Below are 13,073 nucleotides of genomic sequence, written 5' to 3' on the forward strand. Positions count from 1 at the left end.
TCTAGCCCTTCTAGGATGTAGGTCCATGGGTGGGTTGCCGTACTTTCCAAACCTCATCTGGGAAATGCGGGCAATGGCAGGACCCACCTGAGAGCATGTGTGTGGGGGTTGTGTGAACTCAAGTGTGGGGGCACCTGACACACTTTCTGGCAAAGGCTCAGCTTCATTAGTTGTGACTCTTGCTATTACAGCCATCCCTCACACTACTGCTTCTGTTTAAGACCTGGAATTTGGGTTTGGAATCATCTGGAGACTAATACAGCAGTGCCACCTGGTGACCACTTTGTAACAGAAGTAACCTGCAACTTCCTAAGGGCAGGAGAAAGAACCTGGGAGAGAAGACTGCTCCGTTTCTAAGGATTTAAACGAAAACACAGCCTTTTTGATAGCTGAGAGACTTTTTCATCTTTATTGTAAATGACACTCCTTTATAAAAAATCCAGAATAAAAACCCTCTGAGATTAAGTTTGAGCTATATTACTTTTCACTTTATTAATGTTGGACTGCAGCTAAAAGAGTTATCTTTGTCAGCACCCCTTTAAATACAGCATTATTGGTAGATGTTGGGCATGTTTGTTAGACAGGAAATGGATGATCTCTGAATCCTTAAGCATAAAAATTGGGAAGAGTGTGTGAGGTCCTAGGGACACCTAAGTGGTCCATACCCCCAAAGCTCCTAAACAATGGCTTTTCCAGGCTCCCTTGCATGAATACAGTGGTCCCTCTTCTCTCACGTTTTGTTACCAGGGATGGTTCTTTTTTTGAGAAATTCTGTAGGAAGTCAATTAAATACAGACACTGTACCTTCCACTATGCCCTCCCTCAATCCATCTCTGGTAGAGTGAAGAAAAACACAACGGCCCTACTTGGTTGATTTTATTTTCATTTTTTATTGAAAGCTTCATCAAAGAAAACAGAAGTTTAAACCTAACATCCACTGATCTACAGAAAGCCCAAGGAATGGGGAAAATGGTAGCTAATTTGACTGTGGTACAGATGAAAAAATTAAAAATAAAGCCAGAAACACTGTAGAATTACAGAATTTTCCATGACAGAGACAGCAGTACAAAATGCTCTTAAATAAAATTCAAAATTGAATGATGTTTTGGAAATTCTATGAAGTCATATATGGCCTGAAACAAGGGTTTTAAAAGAAGCTGTGTCCCTTTTCCTTTTTTAGAAACTATTTCATAGCAAGTACACTTTTACATATATATTTTTAAAATTAAGATTCCAATTACATTCTTCTTTTTAACTATATGGAAGCAATAATTCCCAGAATGGTAAAAACTTCTTCAAGTGTCTCTTTTGAAATAGTTTTTATAGTTCTTGAAAACTATGGAATAACTCCTTTTTTATATATGAAGAAATAACATATTTTGGGGAGGAGGACAGAGCATCTTTCTTAATAATGTAAGACCAGAGAGTTTAAAATACACGGTACAATCCTAAAATTACACTTTGGGTACTATTTAAACTTGAAATAATTATTTTTAAAAAAATCCACCGGAGTGTCAAGGTCATTAAAGCCTTAATACTGTAATGCAAAGTCAAAAAATAAACACTGCAATTTTTTGGTCCAAGATTTAAGATAGGGATAAGAGTGCATATTTAATCAAGGGCTGTTACTATATTCCCATAACTCAGTTTTGAGTTGACCTGTTCTACTGGTTCAAATTTCAATAGTGAACAAATCCAAAATAGCTTTCTTTTGAGGGAAGCCAAATTCTTTGCTACAGTTTTTTCCTTTATATTCTGCAAGAATACAGCCAACTCTCAATTGTTTGTGGTGGATGGGAAAGGGACATTATGGATATTAAAATCCCACAGAATATAATGCACTGACATTAATTTTACCAATGATTTCAAACTGCTTCAATAAATGAATACCTAAGGAACAAAATAGACAGATTTGAATATTATTTCCAAATGTTTCCTTTTCCATCCTCAGGGTGAAATGCTAATAGGAGGAAATAGAGCCCAAGTCCTAATAGTTGAAAAGAGAAGACAAAACAGGTGCACAAAGTAGATGATTAGCCCTTCAAAATTTGGGAGTATTGTATTTCTGCAGGACTGGGGCTTCAGGGCAGTCACTAACTGGAGGGAATACAGTGGAAGAAAAGCATGACCCAGTGGCCTAGTGGTTGGGTCTTCCTGCAGACTCCAAGATCGATCTCACCCCTGCTTCAACTTTAGAGCTTCTGCGTAGAAGACGCTTTTCTAAAAAGTTTATTTTCCCTCCCAGAAATAGAAATAAATATGGAGAAGCCATCCATCCTTTTTTATGTGACAGCATAGGTAATGAGGTATAAAACCAGAGATAAAAGAAATCACCAATCTGGGCTGAGCTCCCCTGCCTTACATCAACATAGATCATTTGGGCCACTCAGGGATTTTGTTCTTTTGTACTTTCCTGAACTCTATGTACTCCACAGAGGAGAGCCATGAACAAGAGCACTTGGATTAAGGGACCAATTTCAAGTTTCAGAATATTTTGTAAGAAATGTTCAATTTGAGTCAGACTCAGCTGTCTTCCAATGCCACAGTAGGTGTCATCTGCAAAACAAATTGATTCACTAATGAAATCCCATTATTACTCTGTCACAGAAGGGGTATCATACACAGGATCAACGAGCCTTTTTCAAGCCCGTCAGTCCCTCAAATTGGAATGAGGGGATGTCAGTCCCAGCAAGCTCAGAAGTTTGAAGCATGCCAGTCACAACATGAAAAACAAAATCTCATCCTTACTCCCTACTGTGGACAAGAGAATATAGATCAAGGCTCTATGACATGTTTAAACTTGATTATGAAGTGTGATTCTTCCAATGTGCTGAATGTTGTTATACACCTACATAAATATTATACTTTCATTTGGTTTTATATCATATAAAAACATTTATCACTGAAACCCACTTAAAAATTTCTCTCGGCTGATCAGCTCATCTTGCAGTGGTTCCTGCACTCAGATTAAGAATGAGACTGAATTGTCAAATGTATTTTCAGTCTCCTACTAAGATTATCATCTGTTTCGACAGTGCATTGAAACTTTTTCTCAAGCTTAAAGAAGACTGCAAAGGTCATAATCACAACTCAACTTTCATTAATTGGAATTTTAGGCCACTGTGAAAGACTCATAGGTGGGCGTGTGTGTGTGTGTGTGTGTGTGTGTGTATAACAGACACCCCAATTATTCAAATAAAGTTAAAAAAAAGTACTTTTAGTACTTTTATTTTCTCATACATGGACTGAAAATGATTATAAAACAGTTTTGCAAGGGGTTGATGGACTCTGTAGGTACAGCAAACTTCCTGCTCCACCTAGCCTTCTCCTACCCTGGGCTTTCCATCTCTGATACAGACGCTTTTAACACCATGTAGTTTTTCATTAAGAGGGATGGAAGTGAGTCTTATATGCTGTCAAATGTGGCAGATGTTAAGGTCACAGGAGAATTGATTCAAGTGAAGCATGGCAACAACATCTGAATGATTGAAATCTACCAAGGAAACAGACTAACCCTGACCAAACTGCAGTCAGGTAGATTATTTTTAGAATAGCATGTGACTTGCAATATTCAAGACATGCCCGTGTTGAAAGACAAACAGGCGCCCACCCTCCAAGTATTACCTTTAGTTCACCTAGGTTTCCTGATGTCTTCAGAAGACATGGCCAGGCTCTAAGGAGCTCCCAGTCACTATACAGACTTCCTTCCTGACAATACCTCCTCGTTATTAAAAGAATACCTACTCCTCCACTGACCATGGAACTAGAGTTTGGAGGAGATGATTTTTATCCCATTTGGATTGTGGTTTTAGTTTGTTTCCTGACATTTAGGCTAAGTCTTGGCAATTACAATTGAAAGGAAAAATGGAAACATCTGAATAAATGCTTGAAGTACTGTGAAACAGAATACTTTAAAAAATGATTGTAGTCCTAATTTGGGTTAAAGTCACCATAATCTACATTGCTGATTAAATTAGGACTCTGATGTCTGTATGTACTGAACACACGTTTTGGTTTGTTTTACTTTTCATACAATGTAAAGTATGAAAAGTGAAGTTTGTTTTACTTTTCATACAATGCTTACCTGTTGATGCTTTTATTTTTTCCCCAGACTTGATTCTTAAAAACAATTTTTAGGTGAGATGATGTGTAAATTTGAACATGTGCCACTTTTTCCTTCTTTTTTTTCCTTTTAGATTTAAAATATTTTATAGAATGGCCTAATATAAAAAATCCAAACACAAAGCACACATGGACACATAAAATGACATAGGCAAAATGATAAAATTTGCCTGAAGTGGTTTAAAAAAATTGAGATTATTGAAATTTTATAGTTGAAAAAAATGTTGCTGAATGTATAAATAAAGCAGTAGTTTTGAATAGAAATAGGAAGTTACCTAGGCACATTCATCAGCCACATGGTAGCTACCTCTTAGTCTCATTGTTGATTGTGTAAATGAGACTTTCTTTGTATCACATTAAGTTTTGTTTTGTTTTCTTTTTTTACAGAAGAAAAAGAAAGCATGTTGATTTCATATTCAAATGAATTATGCCCAGGATAATCCTTATTTATACAAAGAGTTCAGAGACTGAAAAAGAGAAACAAAAAGCACAGCTCCTATACAGGTTTGTTCATCCCCCACTAACTTGGGGGCCCATTTCTCAAAGAGAAAACTTAAGTGCCACCCTTAAAATACATGAGAAGTTGAAAAATGGAACAGAAAAAAGCTGAAAAATGGAACAGAAGAAAGTATAAATTTAGGATTCTCTCTAAAGTATGGAAAATCATAAGGATGGCTGTGACCAGTTGAAACTTTTTCGTAGCACATGCTACATTGCCTTAGCTATATTTTTGCCTCTAATTGGACCACAAAGATATGGAATCACTCTCTAGATAATGAGCTTTCAATTCATGGGGTTTTTCAAATAAGAGAATTGGATTTATTTCAACACTAGGCCTTTGTTTACAGGTCATAAATAGTAGAATATTGATTATTTTTTTATGAGTCAAACTCATTACTCATGTTGACCTAATGGGAATATGCTTTACTTTTTAATATTTTAGTTTTTAAACACCTACCCTGTTTTCTTTTACAGTGCACTGTATGCATTACCCTCTTCCTTCTGGACTAAGACAGGTTCCTGTGACTTTGTGAGAAGAATTTCACCTATTGATTCTAATGATACATTAGAAAGCCATTCTAGCACATGGGTCAATTAACAAAGTTCCACTGTCCTTCATTTCAGGTAAAACTGTATAGGTTGAACATGGATTTCATGACTCAAATATGCAGAGATGTTTGGTAAGTCAAGTTAATTCATTTTAGACAATGTTTTGCATCATTCTCAATGCAAATATATCGCCTTTGGCTTTAATAATTGATCAAATCTAATTATTTGGGTTCTTATTCATATAAATCATACAATTTCTTGATTGTCAACTAGCATTAAAAGCTTACCTAAATTCCACTAATAGAATCCTCAATCTTATTGGTCCTATTTGCCTCAGGGAGCTAAACTGAAATTAAAAAGTCTATTTTCTCTTTCTTCTGATGACACCAGGATATGAAAATACAATGAAAAGAGGCAAAAAAGAAAAAAAAAAAAGATATCCCCTCCCCAATTGCGGAGTCAAGATGGCTATTCACGGTAGATGATGACAAAGACTGAGGCGAGAAGACAAAATCTAGAAGTGCGGGAATTTAGAAGGAAGACTGTTGTTACAAATACAGTGAGACCTTTTCAGGAGACCACTAGCCAATCAACAGAGCATCACTGAGCTTTTTTGACAGGTGATCTTTCAGACCAGTTCAGGGAGTATCTTGAGTTCAAAATTCATATAAAGAAGTTTCAACCTGTTAAACAAGTGTTTTAGCTCATTGGTGGCCGTCAATACAGGCTTCACAATTCAAGAGAGCTAGGAAGGAACCAGAAAAGCACGTGGAATTTAAAGCCATTTGGCTCTATTGGTTGGAATCCAGAACTCTTGGTGCTGAAATTGCTGACCACACAGGAACAAGCTTCTACTATCAACAAAAATACATTTAAAATAAAAACTTTTTTTTTTTTGCAGTACGTAAAACACCAGTGGAAGGTAGTTTAAACAAACAACAAAGTAAGAACTGGTCCGGCCATGTAGGTCAAATAAAATTTTAAAAAAGAAAAGAGAAGAAAAGAAAAACAACCTCTATCTTCTGGACTGCAATAGGGTGCCACTTCATCTTTGGTATAAAATAGGCCATCCATAGGCTGAATTTGATCACAACTAGGAAAGACTACAGAAATTGTCAACAATTTCTCTATCTATTGCTTTTTTTGTTTTTTTGTGTTTTGTTTTTTTTTTCACTTTTTGACCATAAGCTCCTATCTACTTGTTTTTTTTTAATGCTCTTAAGCTAGGTTTTGCAATGTGACAAGCAAAGCTGACTAAAAAGTTTGTAAAGCTCATAAAAAAGACTGCAGATAAAAAGCACTAAAGCTTTTGCTAGCCATCACGCTTCAGAAATAAAAAAATCTGCATTCTGCCCCCCAAACACGCATTATTTCTAATGCAGTTGTTTTGAAACCAACGTTAATAACTTTACCGTAAAATGTTTTAGCCTTCTAGAATGATTCAACACTTAAGACAAAGTTCATCAGAAGTCCCAGCATTTTCCCAATTCTTGCAGTTGCCATGGTTTCTTTTATCAACAAATTTTCTTCAAATGAAGAAAAACATTTTCTTTTAAACTGTACAGTTTTTTTTCACCCTAAAAACTCATAGTCTTAAACTTCTGTACCAGTGAAAGCTGGCACAATATTTCAATTCTTTCTTTTTTAAACAAGACGTTGAGAGCTTGCCTCGAGAGCCTTTGACGTCCTTAAAATTAAGGCAATTAAGATTCAAGATAAACCTTACCTAAATATTTCTAAGAAAAAAAAAATTAAAAAAACCAACCCACTAGATTTAAACAAGAAGGGAAAAAGAAAGAGTAGCTTAATTACTGAGGAAGACAATTTGTTTCCATTTCTGCTTGCCCACCTCTTGACATCAGATTTTCCATTAAAAAAAAAAAATCTATCTACACCTTCAGATAAATTCTGAATTCAAATGTTCTTCCAGATAAATGTCAACCTTCCATGTTTTGCTTTGTTTGCTTGTTGTCCTCTTCTGGGATATTTTTTTTCTTTAAAAAGAATGATGGAAAAAATAAACTGTCAGACCACATGAAGGAACCACTTGCACAGCACATAAAAACACGTTGTTTTCATTGGGTAAAGTAGAAAATTAAAAAAAAAAAAGCATTCCATCGACGCCTGTGCAAAACTGGAAGCCAACTTCTTGTTCAATGAAGTTTCTTCATTCAAGGCAGAGTTTCAGACGGACATTCTTCATTCGGTCTTGTTTATGGTCTGTGAAAACAATGGAATAAGAGGGGTCATTACACCAAAACAACTCTGAAATCACCTTCTGTGCTCTTTTCCAGTGAGCGCTCTTTAAAAGCTACCAAGCTCTTTCAATATAACAGTTATAAAAGCACATTGGGCTTAGGAGAGTGTCAAATTCTGCCACTTTCACACAAATATATATTTGAGCTGGAGTTTGTTTAGATCAATAGATCAAGAATATCTTTCAGTTGTAAAGTTGTAAATATACAAATATATCTAGACAAGCAATATTTCCTATGTTCATGGAATGTATTCTTCAATGCTTGGCTTATGTTTTAGTTCCCCCAGAAATTCCTTGAGTAATTCTGTCCTTTCAGAACTCCCATGAGATTCATCACAAACTCAGTCAAACAATATGTGATTCCCTACTATGTACCCAGGATACAGCAATGGGTTTTATGTTTTTTTTTTAATTGAAGTATAGTTGATTTAGAATGTTGTGTTGATTTCTGCACAGCAGAAATCAAAGTGATTCAGATATACATATACACATACTTCTTTTTAATATTCTTTTCCATTGTGCTTTATCACAGGATATTGAATGTACTTCCCTGTGCTATACAGTAGGACCCTGTTGTTTATCCATCCTGTATATAAGAGCTTACATCTGCAGCAACTGATTCTTTGTTACCTCACGGAGCTCATTAAGTGTATCCACATAAGCAGAAGTCTTATGTAAATAAGACAGGTAAGAGGGCAATGTAGTTTCGTTCACTTTCCAATTTCTTTTCTTCTTCCTTGCATCTCTATCTCAACAAGGTTTTAAATTTTTGAGAGCAGGGACTATATTTTACTTCTTTTTACTCTCCAGGAGTCTGGCAGACTGGTAGGCACACTGTAGGTGTTTAACAAGACAAATGCTATTTTTATTATATGTCACTTTGCCAGCCCAGCCCACATAATCTCTTCTGATTCTGCCCCATCTATATGGCAGGGCTGAGCTAATAGTGGGTTGATCTTTACTCTTATCTCTTCCACCCACAGATCAGAATTTAGCTCAAGAATTTCAGGGGTATCTTTTAAAATGAAGATGCTTCAAACTATCTGTAGGTCCTATTTAGATGAAGCCTTCTTCCTTCAGTGTTCTGTGGGTTCTTCTGGTGCCCAGTTGCTTAATTTAGTAAAGAAACCTCAGTGTTGCTGGGTAGAGTTGTCCAGGTGTTTCACTGCACAGGATGCTTGGCCGAAGGAGTGCCTGGGGGCTGATTTTAGCCCATGGTCTGTTCCCCAAGCTGTGTACTCTGGTGCAGGGCTGCATTTGCTCTGAGCAAGTGGCCCTTATTCAAATTCACAAAAAGCCCTCAACAATGTTTTGAACTAGGCTGGGATGTTTTGACAGTTAGCCTGAAGGTTTCTGAGGAAACCCAGAGGGTTTCCTTTTCCTAATTTGCAAAAAGCCCTCATATGTCTCAGCTATAGCTGTTAGAAACCTGGGTAATTTGTTCCTAGAATCATGTAAGGAAAGCAACTCATTGATAGAGTGAATAGTTTCATTTTTAACCAAGAGTTTAAGTCTCTAGAAATACATATTATTTCTGTGTTATGCAAGAAAGTGGGGTTCCTTTTAAGAATAAAAGCAATCAAAATTTTCATAATAGCAGCAACAGTAAGGGAAATTTTAGTAGTAGTAGTCATGGGAACCATGGTATATATTTGATCTCTCTGTACATCTTTGCAAAGTTTAGGTTTACGCCATTTACTTCTAAAAATCTACCTTGTTATGGGAACAACATTTTGTGTGTGTTTTTATGTTTGATTTTTGGTCTATTCTTTGCTCCCACTCCCATCTTCTACCCTGGTATTATTGTGCATTGAGCAGAAAATGCCTAATATAGCATGAATCTCCATGAGAGCTGCTCAGAGAATGCTGTCTTAGTCAATGGACTACATGACACAGAACCCCCTCACTGCTCAGGTGTGTCACATGGGCTGATATCTAAGCATCCGTATTTATGAGTGAGGCTGGAGCTACTTTCAAGTTTTATAACCTTACACAAATGTTTCCAATATCCTCCTACCATCACTTGCTTCATCCTTCAAGTGATCTCATTGCTACATGAAAACAAATGAGGAGAAATAACTGGTTGTACTTCACATTTTCATGATGGCTAGCTGAAGTTTGAAGGGAAAAGGTGTTGCTGTTTAATAGAACTGAATTCACTCTGTGCACCTTCTCTGTTCTAATAAAGTGTGAAAGTGCACATTTACATAATGCTTATGTCATGCACTGGCATTCATAAAAACAGTAGGCTTTCAAAGTGTCAAGGCTGTGATCAGGAGCAACAAGAACATTTTAAGTTGTGCAGTGAGACTATTTTAAAAATAAAATGAATTGCAATGTAAAAAGAGAAATTTGTGTGAACGAGAGCATGATTATGAAAATCATTTGCAAACTGTAAAGTACTGTGCAAATAGAAATATATTATTATTCACAAGCTTAAAGGACATGTAAGGATGGTAATCAAGGGCATATAATTTGCTCATTACCGTACTGACGATTTATAGGCAATTGGTGTCATGACAGTTCAGTTAGACAGAGAAGACCTGAAGAATTAAAAAGACCAACAATACTGGGGTTGAGATAAAGGCCTTCTAAGGTCAGTGTGAAGGTTGGAAGACTGAGAGTTTGACCAAATTTAAGATCACAGAGTCGTTCTGAATACTCTCATCCTCCATCCTCCCTGTGCCTACTCCCCCCAAAAGCAGAGTGAATATATTAGAAAGTAGCAAATCATCATCTTAGAATTCTAGATTTTTAGGCTAGAAGAAGTCTTAAAGATGATCTAAGGATGCAATATTCCCCAGAGTCATTTCTAACAGATTAGCTTCACAAATTTTCATGTGAAAAGAGGGATTCTGTGATCCAGAGTGTGGAAAATCTGCACACTATACTCCCACTACTGGATTACCCATAGTAAACTAAACATGCGGTTAGGGCACCAACAAAGAAAGGTATCAATAGAAAAAAAATTGTTTCTGAAGAAATGTTATCTTTTAAATTAGTATCAAAATAATCATCATGCTGACAATAAAAATTTTGTTTAGTTCTTTAATAATTTGTTAATTTTTTGTTTGTTTGTTTAGCATTCCAAAGGAGGAGGGCAGCGCACACTCAAATCTTTCAGGAAGTATCTATCTATCTGGCCCTCTAGGAGGTCACGGCCACTAGCATATTAACGGCTTTGAAGAGAGCTGCAATTAAGCAAGCATTTCACTTAGCTTAAAGCAGTGTTTCTTAAAACCACTTTTGACCATCCTCCCCACCCCACCTCCAGGGCAGGGTGGTAAATCCTAGCTCAGCACTGGAGACCTAATTTATACTTTCTGGAGAACACTGATCTAATCTCTCACTTTAAAGATGTGAGGGAGGCTCCTTGAGGAGACAAGTAAGTGGCAAAGATGGAATTTGAACCAAGGACTTCTGATTTTGCTTATTAGAATGTAACTTTGCTTGAAGACTCATATTTTTAAAGTCCTAGTTATTTTTAAGATTTCCTAAATAGCACAAAGGAAAACTGAGAATAACCTAAGCAGGAACAGGAATTTCCAAAGAACTTCCAAAATAAAACACAGGTATCATTTCCCCCGTTTGGGCTAAGAGTAATCAGAGTCTCTTGCATTAATAGCCTCTTTTAACAATAGGAGGGAAAAAAAGCATGAATACAAAATGGGAAGTAATGTTTTTTTAGCTTGGAAAGTGTAATTTGGAATATTAAAATTATGCTGACCTATGATTCCAAATGCAACCTTTTTGTTCATATGCACATTTTAAATATTTCTCTAAATTTTTTCCTATAATCTTCTGTTGCGTTGTCTGTAATTTATTTATTTACTTTTTATTGGAGTATAGTTGATTTATATTGTTGTGTTAGTTTCAGGTGTATAGTAAAGTGAATCAGTTATACATATAAATATACACGCTTGTTTTTAGATTCTTTTCCCATATAGGCCATTACAGAGCACAGAGTAGAGTTTCCTGTGCTACACAGTAGGTCCTTATTAGTTATCTATTTTATATATAGTAGTGTGTATGTGTCAATCATGTTCTCCCAATTTATCTCCTCCCTCTTTCCCCTCTGGTAACTATAAGTTTGTTTTCTACATCTGTGACTTCATTTCTGTTTCGTAAATAAGTTCATTGTACCATTTTTTTAGATTCCACACATAAGCGATATCATGATAGCTGTCTTTCTCAGTCTGACTTACTTCACTCAGTATGACGATCTCTAGGTCCATCCATGTTGCTGCAAATGGAATTATTTTGTTCTTTTTTATGGCTGAGTGATATTCCATTGTATATATATGTACCACTTCTTTATCCACTCCTCTGTTAATGGACATTTAGGTTGCTTTGATGTCTTGGCTATTGTAAATAGTGCAGCGACGAACATTGGGGTGCATGTATCTTTTGGAATTATGCTTTTCACAAGATACGTGCCCAAGAGTGGGACTGCTGGATAATATGGCAACTCTACTTTTAGTTTTTTGAGGAACCTCCATACTATTTTCCATAGTGGCTGTACCAATTTGCATTCCCACCAACAGTGTAGGAGGGTTCCCTTTTCTTCACACCGTCTCTAGCATTTATTGTTTGTAGATTTTTTGATGTTGGCCATTCTGACTGGTGGGAGGTGATACCTCACTGCAGTTTAGATTTGCATTTGTCTGATCATTAGTGATGTTGAGCATCTTTTCATGTGTGTTTTGTTCATGTGTATGTCTTTTCTGGAGAAATGTCTATTTAGATCTTCTGCCCATTTTTTGATTCAGTTGTTTGTTTTTTTGACAAGCTGTATGAGTTATTTGTATATTTTGGAGATTAATCCCTTGTCAGTTGCTTCATTTGCAACTATCTTCTCCCATTCTGTAGGCTGTCTTTTCATTTTGTTTATGGTTTCCTTTGCTGTGCAAAAGCTGTTAAGTTTAATTAGGTTCCATTTGTTTATTTTTGCTTTTATTTTCATTACCCTAGGAGGTGGATCAAAAAGGATGTTGCTGCAATTTATGTCAGAGAGTGTTCTTCCTGTTTTCCTCTAAGAGTTTTATACCATCCAGCTTTATATTTAGGTCTTTAATACATTTTATTTTTGTGTATGGTGTCAGAGAGTGTTCTAATTTCATTCTCTTACACGTTGCTGTCCAGTTTTCCCAGCACCAGTTACTGAAGAGACCGTCTTTTCTCCACGGTATATTCTTGCATCCTTTGTCATAGATTAGTTGACCATAGGTATGTGGGTTTATCTTTGCACTCTTTATCCTGTTCCATTGATCTATATTTCTGTTTTTGTGTTAGTACCATACTGTTTTGATGACTGTAGCTTTGTAGTATAGTCCAAAGTCAGGGAGCCTGTTCCTTTGGCTCCGTTTTTCTTTCTCAAGATTGATTTGGCTATTCAGGGTCTTTTGTGTCTCATACAAACTTTAAGATTTTTTTTTTTTTTTTTTTTTTTTTGTGGTACATGGGCCTCTCACTGTTGTGGCCTCTCCCGTTGCAGAGCACAGGCTCCGGACGTGCAGGCTCAGCGGCCATGGCTTACGGGCCCAGCCACTCCGCGGCATGTGGAATCTTCCTGGACCGGGGCACAAACCTGTGTCCCCTGCATCAGCAGGCAGACTCTCAACCACTGCGCCACCAGGGAAGCCCC

The 13,073-nt window shown here is 36.5% G+C and overlaps 1 protein-coding gene across 1 annotated transcript in view; it reads right to left on the reverse strand.

Annotated features, from left to right (window-relative positions):
• Window positions 1-870: 870 nt before the first annotated feature.
• The window catches only part of RBMS3 (RNA binding motif single stranded interacting protein 3), a 725,561-nt gene continuing 713,358 nt past the window's right edge, over window positions 871-13,073 (reverse strand). Inside the window, exon 15 of the mRNA XM_060162485.1 lies at window positions 871-7,392. Within this exon, the coding sequence (XP_060018468.1) occupies window positions 7,386-7,392 (7 nt within the window). The 3' untranslated portion in view covers window positions 871-7,385. The remainder of the gene's footprint in view (window positions 7,393-13,073) is intronic.

The sequence above is a fragment of the Lagenorhynchus albirostris genome, chromosome 10 (assembly GCF_949774975.1).
Source record: "Lagenorhynchus albirostris chromosome 10, mLagAlb1.1, whole genome shotgun sequence".
Taxonomy (NCBI): domain Eukaryota; kingdom Metazoa; phylum Chordata; class Mammalia; order Artiodactyla; family Delphinidae; genus Lagenorhynchus; species Lagenorhynchus albirostris.